The sequence below is a fragment of the Cotesia glomerata genome, linkage group LG1 (assembly GCF_020080835.1).
Source record: "Cotesia glomerata isolate CgM1 linkage group LG1, MPM_Cglom_v2.3, whole genome shotgun sequence".
NCBI classification, from domain to species: domain Eukaryota; kingdom Metazoa; phylum Arthropoda; class Insecta; order Hymenoptera; family Braconidae; genus Cotesia; species Cotesia glomerata.
In genome coordinates, this window is record NC_058158.1 from 17,214,653 (window position 1) to 17,232,168 (window position 17,516).

Sequence of the window (17,516 nt, forward strand, 5' to 3'; positions counted from 1 at the left end):
CGCCAGCTGTATCGTGAAATATGTACTAGTACATGAGGATTTTAGGATAATTTTTTGACAATTGTATGACAACTTTGACAATTTTAGGACATTTTTATGACAACTCTTCATGACAATTATAAAATTGTCATGAAAGTGTCCTAAAATTGTCATTAAAGTGTCCTAAAATTGGCATAAAAGTATCCTAAAATTGTCGTAAAAGTACCTTGAAATTGTCATAAAATTGGCATAAACGTATTCTAAAATTGTTTAAAAAGTATCCTAAGATTTTCATAAAAGTATCCTGAAATTGATAAAACTGTCCTTAAATTGTCATAAAAGTATCCTAAAATTGTCATAAAAGTGTCCTGAAATTGTCATGAAATTTAAGGACAATTTTATGACAATTATGGTACTTTAATGACAATGTCAAGGTACTTTTACGACAATTTTAGGATACTTTTGTGCCAATTTGAGGACACATTCATGTCAATTTTATAATTGTCATAAAGAGTTGTCATAAAAATGTCCTAAAATTGTCAAAGTTGTCGTACAATTGTCAAAAACTTATCATAAAATTGTCATGAAATCGTCCTAAAATTGTCATAAATTTGTACTAAAATTGTCATAAAAGTATCCTAAATATCATAAAAGTGTCCCGAAATTGTCATAAAAGTGTCCTGAAATTGTCATAAAAGGGTCCTAAAATTTTTATAAAATTTTCATAAAAGATCATAAAATTGTCATAAAAATGTCATAAGAGTATCCTAACATTGTCATAAATCTGTCCTAAAATTCATAAGAGTGTCAAAATCTATACATATTATTGTAGGAAATTTAACGATCTATAAAAAAGGTCTGATATAATTTTTTGCTAAGTTGACTCGTTTAAAAGTTATTCGAGGTTAAAGTTCAACCTCAAATAGTTGAGGATAACCTTTACAATTTCTTATACTCTATCACAAAATAATGACTCAAAAACATAAAATATCTCAGTTTTCGTAACTCTTATCGAGTGTTTTTTGATGAAACAATCAAATTCTTACAAAATATCGATAATCGTAAAAAAAATCGATATTTTTATACTAATTAAAAAAAATAACTCGGAACTGTACTTTAGCTGAGTAATGACTTGAAAAAATTAATCATTCCCTGAAAAATTAATAAGTGCTTTATTTACACTTGACTATTAGGTAATGTAAAATATTAAAAATCATGTTTCAATAGTTTTTCAATTGTAATAAAACTGTTTACTTTATAATTTGCCATTTTTTTATTCTCAAAATGAAACTAAATTTTTTTTGTTACAGTTGGAAAATTTTTGCCTGTGATTTTTAACTGCTTGCAATAAATTTTGCAACTGTTCTTTATTTTTGGTCAGACATTTATTATACTCGTCTATTAATGCAAATACCCTTTCTGCTACACCATTGACAACGCTGAGACATTTTAATGACAGATTCTCTTGATAGCTCTCATCCTGTATCCAAAATTCAATATTTTTGTTCATGAATTCAGTAGGTAAATCAATAGCAGAAATAGGAGTTGCATTAATAGAAGAGTATATCAAATGTCTGACCAAAAATGAAGAATTTTGAAAAATTTGAAAAATTTTCGGTTACCGAAAAAAGTGTCACTGAGTAAATAAATCTTTCTTTGAATTTTAATTGTTAAATTTCACCTGAATTTTCTCTGATGGTATGAGACCTCATACCGATAAAATTATTATGGTAAAGAAGTAATAATAAAACTTTAGTAATTCTTCAAAAGAATTTTCGGATCGGGATTCATGGCTTAATTTACTAAGAATATATTAATTTAATAACTACCGATCTTCACATCATTTATATACATATATATATATATATATTAGGGTGCTTTTTTTTTTGCGACTATTTTTTTTTTTTTCGTTTCCATCCCGAAATTTTGTTGGAAATACACCCAAAAAAATTCCCTGAAAGTTTGAGCCCTTAATATTAATATTAAGTACTCCTACACAGCGTGTGAAGATTTCCCATTTGAAATATACGAGAACTTTCATTTTTTTTTTTTAAATTTCTATAGCTCAGTGGCATTTCATAGCATCAATTTGACCATGGATGGGTTTTTTTTTAGAATTGAATGCTCTACAAAAGTGTCCATTGTCGCGAAGTCGTAACTCATACTGGCGGGGTAGTACGGACCACCAAACCGAATTTTTTATAGAATTCTTGTTTTTTCACTCATTATCTCATAAACAACAAGACATACAAAAATGTTAATGATAATTTTGTAGGAGATTCAATTCTCTACGAAAGAAGTCCTCAGCACCAAATCACTAAGATCGATATTTTCTGAGATATTAATCATTGAAGTTTACGTAGCATTGAATTTCCACAAAATGTTGAATCAAATCTTAAAAATAATGATTTTTTATTCGTATCATAATTATAATTAGTAATTACTTATTGATTAAGTTACAAATTTAACGTAAAAAATTTTTAATTGTATTTTTCTGAAGTTTTTTATTTTTAAATAAATTTCTCATTTAAATCACCCCATAATATTTGAATTTATCATTTAATAATTCAATTTCAATGAAATTCTAGATAAAAATATATTGTGTATGATCATTACGAATAATATAGGATGTTTCTTTGTTGCTGTGTATTGTGATACTGGATAATTGCGGTTTATTTTTCTTGCTCTGGTAGTACTACTGAGCTTTCACTTGACCTTGAATGCGTTCAACAAATTTCCCCTTTAATTGCAGCGCTTTCTTTGTTTTCGCGTACTTATCCCGCGAGAGTAAGAACAAAGCTTAGTGGGCATTGATCAGTGTGACGCCGTTGTATGTATACTTTGTTAAATTTGAGGTTAGGTCGACTTTAACCATCATTAAAATGAGTGAAAAAATTGGTAATAAAACTTGGAATTATTTAATTGGATTTGAAAGAAGCCAAATAAATAATAATAAGCTGCCTTCGTATCGTGACTTACTAAATTTTTTTATGTATAAACATCAGTCTTTAAAATTAACTATTCGAAATAGTGCTACTAGTGTTATTAACGATACTAATACTATTCGGGCTAGTTTCAAGATTCCAACTATACGTCCTCAGCACAGTCTTACGAAGTTGGAAAAATTTTATGCCGAATATATAAAAGTGAAGACACATCACAAGAGGGAAAAAAATCGAAAGCACAAAAACAGAATGTTGAAAAGTTTAACCAAAAACTAGATAAATTGTTCGATATTTCGAATTCCACAATGGTTAAGAATTTGCCAAAAGAGCAGCAACAATTTCTGAATGAGTGTCAAAAGGGGAAAACCAATCTTCACTCGCCCGTTACTAATTTCTTGCCGGTGGAAACTTTTCAGAATAAATCTGACACTGAACAGGAGATAACAAATGAAGATAATGAGAATAATACAGACGAAATTGGTTAGTTTCTTCTCACATACAACTATAAATTATCAAGCTCAACAATCAATCATTTTTTAATAATCGAAAACAATTTCTTATAATTTAGACTCATATTTTTCTACTTACTTGTAAAATTTAATTCGCATTAAAATTCTAATTTTCTTAACCTCATTTTCTGAAAATTGAATTCTATATAATTTTTCAATATTTTAAAATTTGTTTCTAGATTCATAACTTTTTTTCTAATTATTAGTCTATCATTTTTGGTAAAATTTCTATCAAGTAAATCTGAATAAGTGAGATAAATCAAAATTTATTCAATTTTGACAAAAATTTTGACTTGAATAAAAAAAAAATTTGTTTTCGATTTTTTTTGCAGTCGAAAATTCCCACGCTATTAAAAAATTAAAGTCTCTGTAACCAATAAATTTAAAACACATATATATATCATTTTGTCTTATTTTTATTGGGGAAAATTGACGGAAACTCAATTCAAAGAATATCTTTGCTTCTGGATAACAGAAGCTGAATATAAAATTTGAAAAATATTTGAATCGATTGGGTTTATTTATTTAATTCTGAAAAAATTGTTTTAGGCATGAAATTATCGCAACATTCGATGCCAGCAAGTTTTTGTAGTCTATCATCAAATTCCAGTGGGTTGAAACGAACATATTCTGATTTTGAGGATGAACTCCCTGTACCTCCTAAAAAGAAAAAAATCAATATTTTTTAAGATTTGATTCAACATTTTGTGGAAATTCAATGCTAGGTAAACTTCAATGATTAATATCTCAGAAAATATCGATCTTAGTGATTTGGTGCTGAGAACCTTTTTTGTAGAGAATTGAATTTCCTACAAAATTATCATTTACATTTTTTCTGTATGTCTTGTTGTTTATGAGATAATGAGTGAAAAAACAAGAATTCTATAAAAAATTCGGTTTGGCGGTCCGTACTACCCCGCCAGTATGTGTTACGACTTCGCGACAATGTACACTTTTGTAGAGCATTTAATTCTGAAAAAAACCCGTCCATGGTCAAAGCGATGCTATGAAATGCCACTGAGCTATAGAAATTTAAAAAAAAAAAATGAAAGTTCTCGTATAATTCAAATGGGAAATCTTCACACGCTGTGTAGGAGTACTTAATATTAATATTAAGGGCTCAAACTTTCAGGGAATTTTTTTGGGTGTATTTCCAACAAAATTTCGGGATGGAAGCGAAAAAAAAATAGTCGCAAAAAAAAAAAGCACCCTAATATATATATATATATTAGGGTGTTTCAAAAAAAGACGAATTTTTTTTTTTTTCTTTTGGTGTCTAAAAATTGATAGTATACCTAAAAACAAAAATTTTGGCGCCCATGTGAGCTCTTAATATCAATAGTAAGATTTGCCTGTATCCATTTCTTTATTTTCCATTTAAATAACACGGGAAAAATTTTTTTTAATTTTTTAATTTTTATTACTTTGGAACGGTTCATCGTAACAACAATCTGAAAAATGATATTAGTAGGAAATTTTACGCTTTACAAAAAACGTTAAAAGACCAAAGTTCCTCAGATTAACGGCTTCAAAGATATCCGCGGTCAAAGATAACACTAATAAAAAATTTCAAATATTTTCCAATAAAATTACAAAAAAAATATCACATGCTATATTTTTATTATTTTTTATGTTAAATTACTTTAATTTCGTTAACCTGAGACTGTAAACTTTTTTTTTTTACTAATTAATTCAATACTTAACTCACGAAATGCACTAATATATAAATATAAACGTTAAAAATGTCACATAAATGATTTTTTGGTCTTTCTTATAACAAATTTATTTTATATTTTATAAAATTTATAAATTTTTGTAAGAGACAAAATGTAAAGTTCCTTATTACACAAACTCACCAAACACTCATCATTGCATATTATTCAAAATAATATGAAAATTCTGTAAATACGTTAAATCAATTAAATCTACTATAAAACTTGATCAAATGTTTTTTATTTGAAAAATATCAACAGAGCTTTATTTAGCTCTGTCGGTACAGAGTATTATACTCATTTAATTTGAGTGTTGTAGCTAATAAGCTCTGTGTTGGTAAGCCTGGTTGTTCGGTACTAACTTCATTTAGTTGCTTTGCTTTCAACGCTCTCAACAGAAATGGTGCGTGTGTATTAGTAGAAAAGGCTCTTAGTAGAAAACTGTTGTACTTGCCATGCCGACACCATATTTTTGAAATTGTTCTTCGAAGTGCATTTGAAGTATACTGGCCTGCTTCGTCTGGCCCAAACGTTCCAATTTATCAGAGATTTAAAAAGAAGTGGGATGAAATTGATCAATCAAACTTTACGGCTGGTATTTGTGACAAAAAAGTTTTGGAAGTAATAACACCAATCAAAGATGAGATTTTGAAATTCGTTAATAATCAAATAGAAGTAAAATTTTTTAATCCAGCGCTGAAGAATTATTAACTGATGTTAAAGTGGAAAAGAAAAATGTATAAAGTTCAGTATAATTGAGGAGCTGATTTTCAAAAGGGTATCTTTTCATATTTTAAAATACCAGTTTTCTGAACTTTTAAATACTAATTACTTTGAGAATTATGAACATTTATAAATGAAAATCGAATTGCAGCTTCATAACCGATTACACTTTATAGCTAAATTAAAAAAAGTTCAATACAAATATTTATAATTGAAGATAACTAGTTTTTTGTCTCGATTAATCAAAAATCAAAAGATACCCCTTTGAAAATAAGCTCCTCAATTATCAATTTTACTCTGATTAATTAACTTGCCGTCGTGATTAAAAATATTGAAAATCAGTTTCACATGACTGTTATACTTTTAATCATCTTTAACGATTAAAATTGCGTTTGTAAAATATTTTACAACTTTTACCTCACATCAGTTAATAATAATTAGTCTTCTCAACTTTGAAATTGCGATATAATCAATCTCATTTTGACTTATAACTTTTTTTTGTAGATGGATCATTGTCGAGACGATTACCGTGAACTTCTGGAATTATCATTAATATTTTTGGGTACTACTACCACAAATATTACATTTAAGCATCCTGGAGCGGTCCATCATGCAAGGTGGATGGCTAAAGCAATATATAGTTTAAAAATTTTTTTATTCAGAAATGAATTTCATCTTACTAAATCGGAAATAGATGGATTACGAGAACTTTGTTTATTTATCATAATATTCTATTTAAAAGCTTGGTTCACTGCACCGTGTGCTATAACAGCACCTAATAATGATTTAACTTTGATTAAAGAATTAATTTCATATGAAAGATTTAATAATAGTCTTTCACAGACATGCTCACAAAAATTAGCCGATCACTTGTGGTATTTAAACAACGAGCTGTCTGTTTTATCTCTCTGATAAAAATGTTTCAGTTGGAACAAAAAAAAAGAATAGTTCATGCTCTTAAAAACTGTAAAGCCAATGAAACTACAACAAATCGCTTTATAATAGATAAGAAAAATTTAGAGTCATTATTAAATAAAGATCTTAGTCAATTTAGGTCTATGAGATCGATTAATATATTTGAATCGTTTGATTTGTCGTATGAGTTCATTGATGAGGATGTTACTTTGTGGCCTCAGAATCCGAATTTCTTAGAAAACTTGGAGTATTTCGGGAAACTTCAAGTTGTGAATGATGTAGCAGAACGCGGCGTGGCATTGATAGAGCAGTATAATCGATGCTTAACGAAAGATGAAGAACAGCTTCAATATTTGTTGCAAGTAGTGACAGAACATAGAAAACAATATCTTAATTGCAATAAAAGTAATTTTATAAAACTGTTATATTTTCAAGTTGAAAAATTGTTGTAACAAGTTGTAAATATAGTTTTTTGTTATAAAGAATTAATTGTTCAATTAAATTTCTTAATATTTAGTAAAAAAAAAAATAAATTTGTTATAAAAGAGACCAAAAAATCATTTATAAGATATTTTTAACGTTTATATTTATATATTAGTGCATTTCGTGAGTTAAGTATTGAATTAATTAGTAAAAAAAAAAGTTTACAGTCTCAGGTTAACGGAATTGAAGTAATTTAACATAAAAAATAATAAAAATATAGCATATGATATTTTTTTTGTAGTTTTATTGGAAAATATTATAAATTTTTTATTAGTGTTATCTTTGACCGCGGATATCTTTGAAGCCGTTAATCTGAGGAACTTTGGTCTTCAGACGTTTTTTGTAGAGCGTAAAATTTCCTACAAATATCATTTTTCAGATTGTTGTTACGATGAACCGTTCCAAAGTAATAAAAATTAAAAAATTAAAAAAAATTTTTCCCGTGTTATTTAAATGGAAAATAAAGAAATGGATACAGGCAAATCTTACTATTGATATTAAGAGCTCACATGGGCGCCAAAATTTTTGTTTTTAGGTATACTATCAATTTTTAGACACCAAAAGAAAAAAAAAAAAAAAATTCGTCTTTTTTTGAAACACCCTAATATATATATATATATATATATATATATATATATATATATATATATATATATATATATATATATATATATATATATATATATATATATATATATTTATACATATCTATAGATTATACATTAGTGAATTATAGTAAAAAATAAAAAAAGCTCATAAAAATTAGTAAATTTTAGAACCATAAAATATATTACAAATTGCGTAACAAAGAGTAATAGGAATTAATTGTTTAACAACCAACATAATTATTATGAATTTGCTATAGGTTGAAACACTAAATTTTTGCTTAATTTAAAAATTTAATTATTTAGACCATTAAACCTCGCGGATAAGAAATACTCGCCTAAACTTCTAAAAATTGGGATTCGCTGCTCTGGGATATTCCGGTCTCGTGAACCACGAGTGTCTTTGTCTTTAGATGATTTTATTAGTTTTAGACAGAAGTTCTCACGCGTGCCAGTTAATTTATTTTACTTACTTACAAATTTTAACTGCAACGATGACCCTCCGTCTTTGATTGACCCTTTGGCAGGTTGCAGATAGATAGTCGTAGTGAATAGATAGGTGAAGAGTGGTAGTTTAGTAATAGTGTAAAGCGGTGATAACAATAAACAACTTTATTACACCAAATTAACACTTTAAATATAAACTTGTAGTATTTCGGTAACGCAATTTAACAAAATACTTGTAGGGATAGAATACTTAAGTTAGTGTTATAAATAACTGAAAAATAGTAATAAACGTGGTGAATAATCACCTAATGCAAAATAATAAAATTAAGGGAGTATTCTACTGTAGAGGCATGAATTTCGCCTGGTTTTAGTAGCGCTGTACGAAGGAAACAAAAAATATTTTTAGAATCAATTTTTTTATCATTTGTTTATTGATGTTTTATTATTACATAAAAAAATTATTAAAAAAAAAAAATTAAAATTGACAAAGTTATGAGCAGTCAAAGTGGGGGATCAAAAAAAAAGAGGGTGTCCTGGCGTGCATTATTCCAACCCTCCTGGTGATCTGAAACATAAAAAACGAACGGATTCTTAATCATTATAGATGCCGCTATCGTATAACTCTTGGATAAGTTAAAAAAAAATTTTTTTTTTCATATTTTTTTAACGATTCCGAATTTTTTAAAAATACTAAATGATAAGTTATAGTTTTTGGCAGGGTTCACGAGATGAAGCAACGTATAGAGAACATCCTCTTCAAATTTGAAGTAAATCAGTTCATTAGAACTCGAGATATCCTTACCGCCAGCTCAAAAAAAGTAGTTCCGAGAAAAACGCGTTCAAAGTTTTGAGACAAGTTTTCGACAATTTTACTTGTAGAATGGTACAGAATACTTACATATTTTTAATCGGCGATTCCTGCTCCATATAAGAATCCTTCCTCTACTTCAAAATGCTCATTCTCCGATGTTCTCTTGTGAAGACGTGCAGTTCTACCCTCCTTTGAGGCCTCTGAAGTCCGAAGTTTCGAGCGCTCGATACGCGCTTCGTCCCATCTCGCTGCAAAAGCATTAGCTTCTGGGCCAATCGTGATTCCCATAACATCTAAGATTTTTAATATAGGTATAAAACCTTCATTAAAAATACTAACTGCGAAGAAAGTGGCAATTTCAATTGTCTTCGGTCCAGCGTGAATGTGCTTCGGAGCAAAAGTCCAAATTAACGAATTCAAAGATTCGTTATTATTTTGGGTTTCAGAACCCAAACATCGTTTCAATAAAGAATCAGCTGATAAACTTTCATAAATTGGTTTTATTCCTTCAATTAAATATAGATTTAAAAGGAATACTATACAATAGAAAGGGACATAAGTAGGGACTCGGGAACGCCTACCGTCTTTTGTTAACTTGTAGCGGTCGGACCGGAACCGATGCCACGTCACTAAAACGGCTATAACTCATGAAATAATAGGAATTTTGAAAAATCCTTTTAATAACATATTTTTGAATATCTAAACTTTGAAAATATGAAAAAAAAAATTTTCGATTTTTTCAAAATTCTACAGTAGTCAGTACTTGTCTCGGATAGCTTAACTGGTAGAGCCCTTGGCGCGTAACCGAGAGATCTGAGTTCGATTCCCAGTCTGGACTGTCTGATTATTTTTTCAATTACGGGAAAATTCCCACTGAGTAGGTCCCCCCTTTCCCCTATCCGTTTTTTCCCAACTCCCTTAAAAATTTGCTGTAATATGGCTCCCTGTAATACTCCCTTGATAGAAGTAATATAAAATATTTCTGATAATTAGTATTAAACTGTTAATAGAATTTTAGTACGTTTTAGTAGTAAGTTTTATAAATTACGGTGAGTAATCACCTAATGGTGTTAATAGTGGTATAGTACTAAGTTGACTAAGAAATATCAAACGTGGTGGTTGACACCGGGGGATAGATCGAAGTGTCGATCAATGCTTAGGTTTTGAGGCTCGTAGCTGATTTTCCCCTCCTCGTGTCGTCTTGTGACGTCATGGGGGCTACACATTAATTTAGCTAGTGTCGGTAACGGAAATTTCGGGTGGTAGTTCGCTAGGCTGATAAAATCGGGACATTTTGCAGTGTCTCAATCCTCCCTGCTAAGCCAAGACTACCCCGTCAATTTTTAAACCGAGCTAGCTCTTTGAATGAATTGGTGAGTCGTAACCGGGTATAGAAATAATAGGATGATAGAAATTAGTGGTGAGTGATCACCTAGAAAGGATGCTTTGATGAAATAGTGAGAAGAGAAGTTGGTGTGTAGTCACCTGTAGATGAAAGATTTGGTGAGTAGTCACCTGATAGTGGTAGAATTGATGAGTAATCACCTGATGGTGGTATAAGAAAGTTTGGTGAGTGATCACCTGATAGTGGTAATATTAGAAAATTTTTATGAATGGATCGGTGAGTAGTCACCTGAAGGAAGGATGTGTGGATGTGTGAATGGACTGGTGAGTCGTCACCTGAAAAGAAATTAAAATAAAATTTTCAGCTGTGAAGTTGGTAAGTGATCACCTGTAAATAAATAATTAATTTAATAGAAAGTTCCCTTGAGCAAATGGTCGAAACTCCGTTCTAGACTTCGATCTATTTGCTGGGCTGAATATAAAAAATAAAATTTTAATTTTTAATTAATTGTTGTTCGTTTTTGTTTTTTTTTATTGGTCTGCAGCTGTAATTGAAACAAATTAAACTGGCGGATATCATTTTAGATGATATGAATGATTTAGTAAATATTATAGTTCTTATAATGTAATAGTATGATAGATGTTTAACATAAATTTTATAGTAGTTATAGTTGTATAATAGAAAATAATGATAATAGTATAATAATACGGTCATATTTTAATTAATGATATGAACGATGATACAGTGATATAAATAAATAATGATGTGAATGATTGAATAGGGGTTTATCTTTATAGAGAACGCTGGTACGTCTCTTGGAAGTCTTCGATATCCTCTTTAGCGTTCTTTATTTCAATCCCGTTCTTGTATCCAGGCCAACGTCGGTTACTACCCTGGCATTCTGGATCAAAAAGTTGAATTGGTACTCCACATCCTTGATAGTGTCCTTGGAAGTTGTCCTTTTTCAGGTGGACGAAAACAAATTTCAGCGTGTTTCCAAGCTTGGTTGAATGTATACTCTCGAGTACGTGAGACATCGTATATTGGTGTTGTTCGTGTCTGATAATGCGGTAACGAATTTAAAATTGTTACCATGGCTGGATTAGTTACAGGCTCGTCTCGTAAACCTTGTCGAGATGAAATTTTCGACGGAGAGAACTAAATTTCTTCCAAAGTTAGCTTTTGAGCTAACTGACGAATTTTAGTTCCAATTTTATGAATATTGGTGTCTTGTTTATCCTTGAAAATCATTAAAAGTGAATTGGCTTCTGGTTGGACGGGCTCCTTGCATTTATCTGGGTATTTTCCCAATTTCTGCATCTTAGGTTTGATTGAGTTAAGTCGTTGTTTGACGGCAACGACATCTCGTTCTACTGCACGTACAGAACTTGCCAGGTTGGTGAGTTGGCAATTCCTTAATGAGGAATGGCTTTGCACGAGTCTTTTTATGCCATTCTGGAGTCCTTGAATGTCCTGTGTATTCTTCTGGATTTTAATATGGACTTCCTTCATTGCTTTATAGATATCTTCAACTCATTCAGGTTGTTCATAAGTAAACCTGAAGTTTGGTTGAGATAGTGAAGTCAAGTGGCTTCTGTCATGCGGCATGAGCTCTTTAAATTTGGCTGCCACGTTGTTGTCTGACGGATCGGGTACAGCTACTATAAGTGTTGGAGCTGTAGAAGTTATGCCAGGCTGAACCATTGTTGGTCTAGGAATTCTGCCAATGTTGAGTTGGGTGATAAATGTTGAAGCTTCTTCGGTGTTGGTCGTTGACGTTGTAGGGGTCGGTATTAATGATTTAGATGGTGACAAAAATGACTGTTTCTTAGAATTACAAGTGATTATGGGATCAGAAGGTAAAGTTTCTGATTTAACGCTTGTTATCGACGACAACTTTGAAGTACTCTCAGTTCTAGTCTGAAATGATGGTTGTCGTTTATTTTGACTTGATATTTGAGAATTGTTTGAGTCATGTGTGCTGAGACTATGTATGAGCATAAGGTCATTAAGTTCATTACCGGATTTGATTTTTAATTTGGGTGTTGAACTAAGCATTTCTGACTCAGAGTCTGACTCATAGTCCATATACTCGTAATCTAAGTTTTCTTGTTTAATATCAGGGATTTCTGAACTATTTTCTGAAGTGTTTGGTTCGTAATTGTTAGAAACCGACCTAACTGGGGCACTAGTTGAAGAAATAGGTGCCGTAAGGGTTTTAGTCCGGTCATTTTAGACAATTGAAATAAAGAAAATTTCGACAGAGCCAAATCTTCGTAGAGACCTTAGGTTTACCACAAGGAATAAAGTGTCAAAAGTCCCCATCAGTCCCATGTGAGCTTAGGGACTTATTCGGGGCCCAAGGTCAAAATTTTAGGTTTTTTGGATTTTTCTCGAAAACGGTAAGTTTTATCGAAAAAGTACTTTAAAGCAAAGTTGTAGATCTTAAAATTCTCTATAAAAATGGTCTCTATGATTTTTTCTCTAAGACCCACTATTTCCCAGATATTGCGCTTGTAAGAATCATGTTCTACATAGTATGCACACATATGCCACGTATATACATATTTAGGTACTCAAGCAAGCAAAAATGCCTACTCGTGTCTCTTTTATGTATACACTAGCAGCCACTCGCCCGCTTTAATTTTTATTTCTTATAATTTTTATTTCTTCTATATAATTTTAATCTTTATTTCTTATATTAACTAAAAAATGTATATTTTCTTATCGATAAATGAAGTGAATTTTTAAAATTTTTATTCAGGAAAAATAGTACCAGTCAATGCATTTGTCATACACAGATTTCCGCATCATCCATGAGGTACTGTGTATTGGGATGCGTCTCCGTTATTTAACGTGGCGGGATCCCCAGGAGGCCTACACCACAAAAAAAAAACTCAGCTTTTACTTTTTACAAAAATTTATTTCTCGTAATGAACACAAATATAACAATCACTCAATACTTATCAATGAATAAAATTAACAGTTTTATACAGTTACAAACTTAAAACTTCCTTGTAAACAATGTTTTTCGTCTTTTTTTCTGGTTGAAGAATAATCAAGTTGTCCGGTGAACTGACTCTTCAGCATGCTACGTAAAACTGACCATGAGAAAAACAATCATGTCTCAAATCTACACCAGCTAATTTTAAACTCTGCCCCTGCGCTTTATTGATAGTCATAGCATAGCAAACCCTAACAGGAAATTGTAGACGTTTAAAGTTGAAATGGTAGTCAGATGGAACCAAAGGAATTCTTGGAATAAATACGACTTCTCCTTCATGTTTACCTGTTAAAATTGTAGCTTCAATAATATTTTTATGTAAATTTTTCACTTGTAGTCTAGTACCGTTACATAGTTTTGGAGGATTCAAATTGCGCAGTAACATTATTGGTGCTTCAATTTTAAGATTGAGAATATGAGATGGTATTCCGGGTGGATTGAGTGTATGTAAGAACTCGGCAGGATAATGGACAGCATCATCAACTTCTACGACTGTATTAATAGATTTATACTTCATTTGATTAGTTGATAGCTTTTCCAGAAGAAAGTTGTTAATGCTATTTGCTGAATCATTCGTTGGAGTCAGAATAGCTCTTTCTTTTAGCCATGAAGAGTAATTAACTCCAATTTTATTGATATCTGGGTATATTTTATCAGTTAATGTAGTTAAATCATCAACAATATCACCTAGGTTATCCGGAATACTTATTCGTCCGTCAACTTCTGAAATTTGTCCATTCCCTATATCAATGAGTAACTCTGAAAATTCTTCTGCTCTCAAATCATGTTGCATATGAACGCGCATATTAATTTTCAAAGACAGTACGTTAACATGAGGCCATAAAACTGAGGATTTGAGACAGGCTTTGACTTCATCTGCACGTGTACCTCGTGGTACAACAGGTAAAGTTTGTCTGAAGTCACCAGCTAAAACAACAGTTATTCCACCCATTATTCGGTCACTATTTCTTATATCCTTAAGAGTTCTGTTGAAAGCTTCAATAGCATTTTTGTGAGCCATAGTGCATTCATCCCATACTATCAGTTTTGCTTCTCTGATAACGTGAGCCATATCACTCTGCTTAGAAATATTGCATAGAATATTATCAGAATGATTCATTTCAAGAGGTAATTTAAATGTCGAGTGAGCTGTTTTGCCTCCGTAAAATAAAGTAGCCGCAATTCCTGAAGAAGCAACAGCAATAGCAATACTTTTTTCACTTCTAATTTTCGCAAGCAACAAATTAATCAAGAATGTTTTTCCCGTTCCACCAGGAGCATCAAGGAAGAACAATCGTCCAGAATCAGAAACGACACTATTCAATATAGATTCATATGCTTCTTTCTGTTCTTTATTCAGTATCGGAACACTTTTTATCACTTCTTCGGTTAACTTAGCAGTGTCATAAGCTAATTCATTTAAATATTGTTGATTAATAATAACAGATTCTTGTTCTCGAGATGGTGAAGTGAGTCCAAATTGTAAAAGAGTCTTACCTGACATAGCAATGACCATATCTTCAAGATTAATCAAACATTGATTGTAAACAATATCAAGATCTAACTCAGAGTTTTCGCGATTCCTACTCATTCGTCTTTTAATGTCGTCCGTGAAATTATCTCGATATTTATCCCATAATTTAATCGGATCTCCAACTTGGCAAAAAACTAACATAACAGCAAACAATTCACGTATTTTGTAAGATGAATCAGAAATTGAGACTTCTGCTAAAGTTTGATCCCAATGAGCATCGTCTTGGAGCAATCCCATTACTCTGCAAGCTTCTTGAAATGTAGGATAGATTACATCTTTTATAGTTTTTAAAGCCGTAAATGACTCTGGACCGCGAACTTCATGCAAAAGAAGACGGAGGTAATAACATTCAGTATTGGTAGGATGGACAGTATACACTCTGCCTAAAACATGATCTTTTTTTATACCTAAATAACCTGGCACAATTTTTCCTTGTTTTCTTCTGTGAAACTGGTGTTTTCTCCAGACATAATAAGCTGGAACTTCATAATATAATAATTTTTTCGCAAAATTGTCCACTTTACAAAGTTCAAAAAAAGCCATAAGTGTTGTTTTGGAATTGTTGATCTGATTGAGTATATTATTTTCATTAAAAAAAACTCGTTGACCATTTTATAAATGTACAGCAAGATGCATAACTGGAGGGAATCTCTCGTGGATAGGAAAACTCAGAATTCGCCAAACTGCCTCAAAAGTGCTAATGTATCGTCCTGCTTCATACTTTGTCACTTCATCAAGATCTCCCACAGTGAATGCTGCTTGATCAGATCCCTTATTCATATACTTACAAATATATTTAATTGATTTCACTGAGTTGCAAACTTCAACATTTATATGAGCTTTGAATGTACGACACAGGACAGGGTTATACGGTACCACCTATCGATTGTCTATATTAATTCCATTTATTATTGTTGTTACTCCACCATCTTCAGGAGATCGCCGACGATATTTAGGATATCCATCTTCTCCTGTTTGGGTTTCCTTTAAAAAATGTTTTGGATATTTTTTCGTGCATGAACCATCCACCATACAGGGAGAATTTCTATTAAAAGAACCACATGGACCGTGAATCATATTTGTTTTTATTATTTCATATAGTTCTCGATCTTGATCTTGATTAGGCAGTTCAGCACTAATTACCTTATCAATAGATTCTGGTCTCAGCTTTTCTTCTAACCACAGGAGGATATGAATGTGAGGAAGTCCACGTTTCTGCCATTCCACAGTATACATATGACACTTCGTTTTGCCAAAAATGCAACCTTTTGTCAGAAGATTCATCATATGCTTAATTTTCACGTGAAAAATTCTTGCTATTAAGTCATGTCTATCGTGAGATTTTTGGCCTTGAACTAAAAGCTCTTCAATTTCTTTCCATTTTGGATTGCAAGTGAACGTAATAAATAAGTCTGGCCGTCCGAAATGACGTACATAAGTCATAGCATCTTGAGTTCGTTCATGCATGTATCGTGGCCCACCAGTAAAAGAAGATGGCAGCACAACCATTTTACCTATTTCTGTTATCTGACCGTCGGTTTTCGTTAAAGCGTCTTTAAGGTGAACGTATTCTTCACTTCGTAAGTTTGTTTGATGGTTACGAATCCAATTAAGTCGTTCAGTTTCAATTTTCGCATACATATCAACCAAAAATTGATTTAATAGAGTGCGAAATAAGAGTAAATGATTTTCTTCTCCATTACGCTCCATTATTCTATAACTGTAAAACTCAGAAGCTGACACGGTCTTATTTAGAGGACGCTTAGTTTTTTCATCACGCTTAGGAATATTAATGTGATAGCCATCTTCTCCACGACAGAACATCAGAGGATATTGTAAAGTATCATACGCGCGATGGATTTCACTGATTTGCTTTAACTTGTCGTCTCTGCTGTTCAGGATGATATCTCTCTTTTCAAAATTTTGTCCAACGATGATAACTGCTACTTCTTTAGCCATTGGAGCATTGAAACGACCTCGATGTTCACCCGGAGGCTTTTTATCAGCATTAATTATAACCTAAAACTCTTTCTGATTCTTAGGAACTGATTCAATAGCAACCTTAAAATCTTTGATGTATTGATGGTGTTCATGAAGCCATAATTTATAGCTAAATTTGTCATTAAAGACAAATTTGGGAACTGGGGAAATAAAGGATGAAGGGGGGAGGAGGGACCGTACTCAGTAGGAATTTTGAAGTTGGTGAATTAACTCTGGCTTAATACCAGGACAGATCCCACAACGAATTTCTCTTTCACGATTATCATCACCAACAAAGTATATTTGGAGAAATGATGGTTGTTGATTATTTTCTGCCATAAGGCTTCCTATCCTATGGTAGACTTGTCCCTGCACTTTAAATGTTGGCATAAAACTACCCTCCTTTACCTCTTTTGATCCAAAAGACGTCATTTGAAAGCACCCATTATACTTTCGAAGAGAAGAAAGAAAATGTTCTGAGATTGGGTGCTGATGAGTTAAAAGACTGTGTAAAGGCTCTGGGT

The 17,516-nt window shown here is 31.5% G+C and overlaps 2 protein-coding genes across 2 annotated transcripts; one reads left to right on the forward strand and one right to left on the reverse strand.

Moving 5' to 3' along the window:
• Positions 1-2,710: 2,710 nt before the first annotated feature.
• On the forward strand, positions 2,711-4,223 carry LOC123259995. Its single transcript, XM_044720884.1, has 2 exons — positions 2,711-3,404; positions 3,983-4,223. The coding sequence occupies exons 1-2, from the start codon at positions 3,230-3,232 to the stop codon at positions 4,120-4,122; spliced, it is 315 nt and encodes a 104-aa protein (XP_044576819.1). The 5' UTR covers positions 2,711-3,229; the 3' UTR covers positions 4,123-4,223.
• Positions 4,224-12,007: 7,784 nt separating this feature from the next.
• LOC123260762 lies at positions 12,008-15,792 on the reverse strand. The gene is made up of 3 exons (XM_044722109.1): positions 15,637-15,792; positions 13,581-15,579; positions 12,008-12,615 (listed from the first exon to the last, which is right to left on the reverse strand). The coding sequence occupies exons 1-3, from the start codon at positions 15,790-15,792 to the stop codon at positions 12,008-12,010; spliced, it is 2,763 nt and encodes a 920-aa protein (XP_044578044.1).
• Between the last annotated feature and the right edge of the window lie 1,724 nt (positions 15,793-17,516).

Bases quoted from the DNA above. Each gene is read 5' to 3' on its own strand.
- LOC123259995 (XM_044720884.1), top strand. From the start codon at position 3,230: ATGGTTAAGAATTTGCCAAAAGAGCAGCAACAATTTCTGAATGAGTGT. The intron at 3,405-3,982 runs GTTAGTTTCTTC...AAATTGTTTTAG, and splicing joins GAATAATACAGACGAAATTG to GCATGAAATTATCGCAACAT.
- LOC123260762 (XM_044722109.1), bottom strand. From the start codon at position 15,792: ATGAATAAGGGATCTGATCAAGCAGCATTCACTGTGGGAGATCTTGAT. The intron at 15,580-15,636 runs GTACATTTATAA...ATACTCAATCAG, and splicing joins CTCCAGTTATGCATCTTGCT to ATCAACAATTCCAAAACAAC. The intron at 12,616-13,580 runs GTCAGTTTTACG...CAAACACTTCAG, and splicing joins ACATGATTGTTTTTCTCATG to AAAATAGTTCAGAAATCCCT.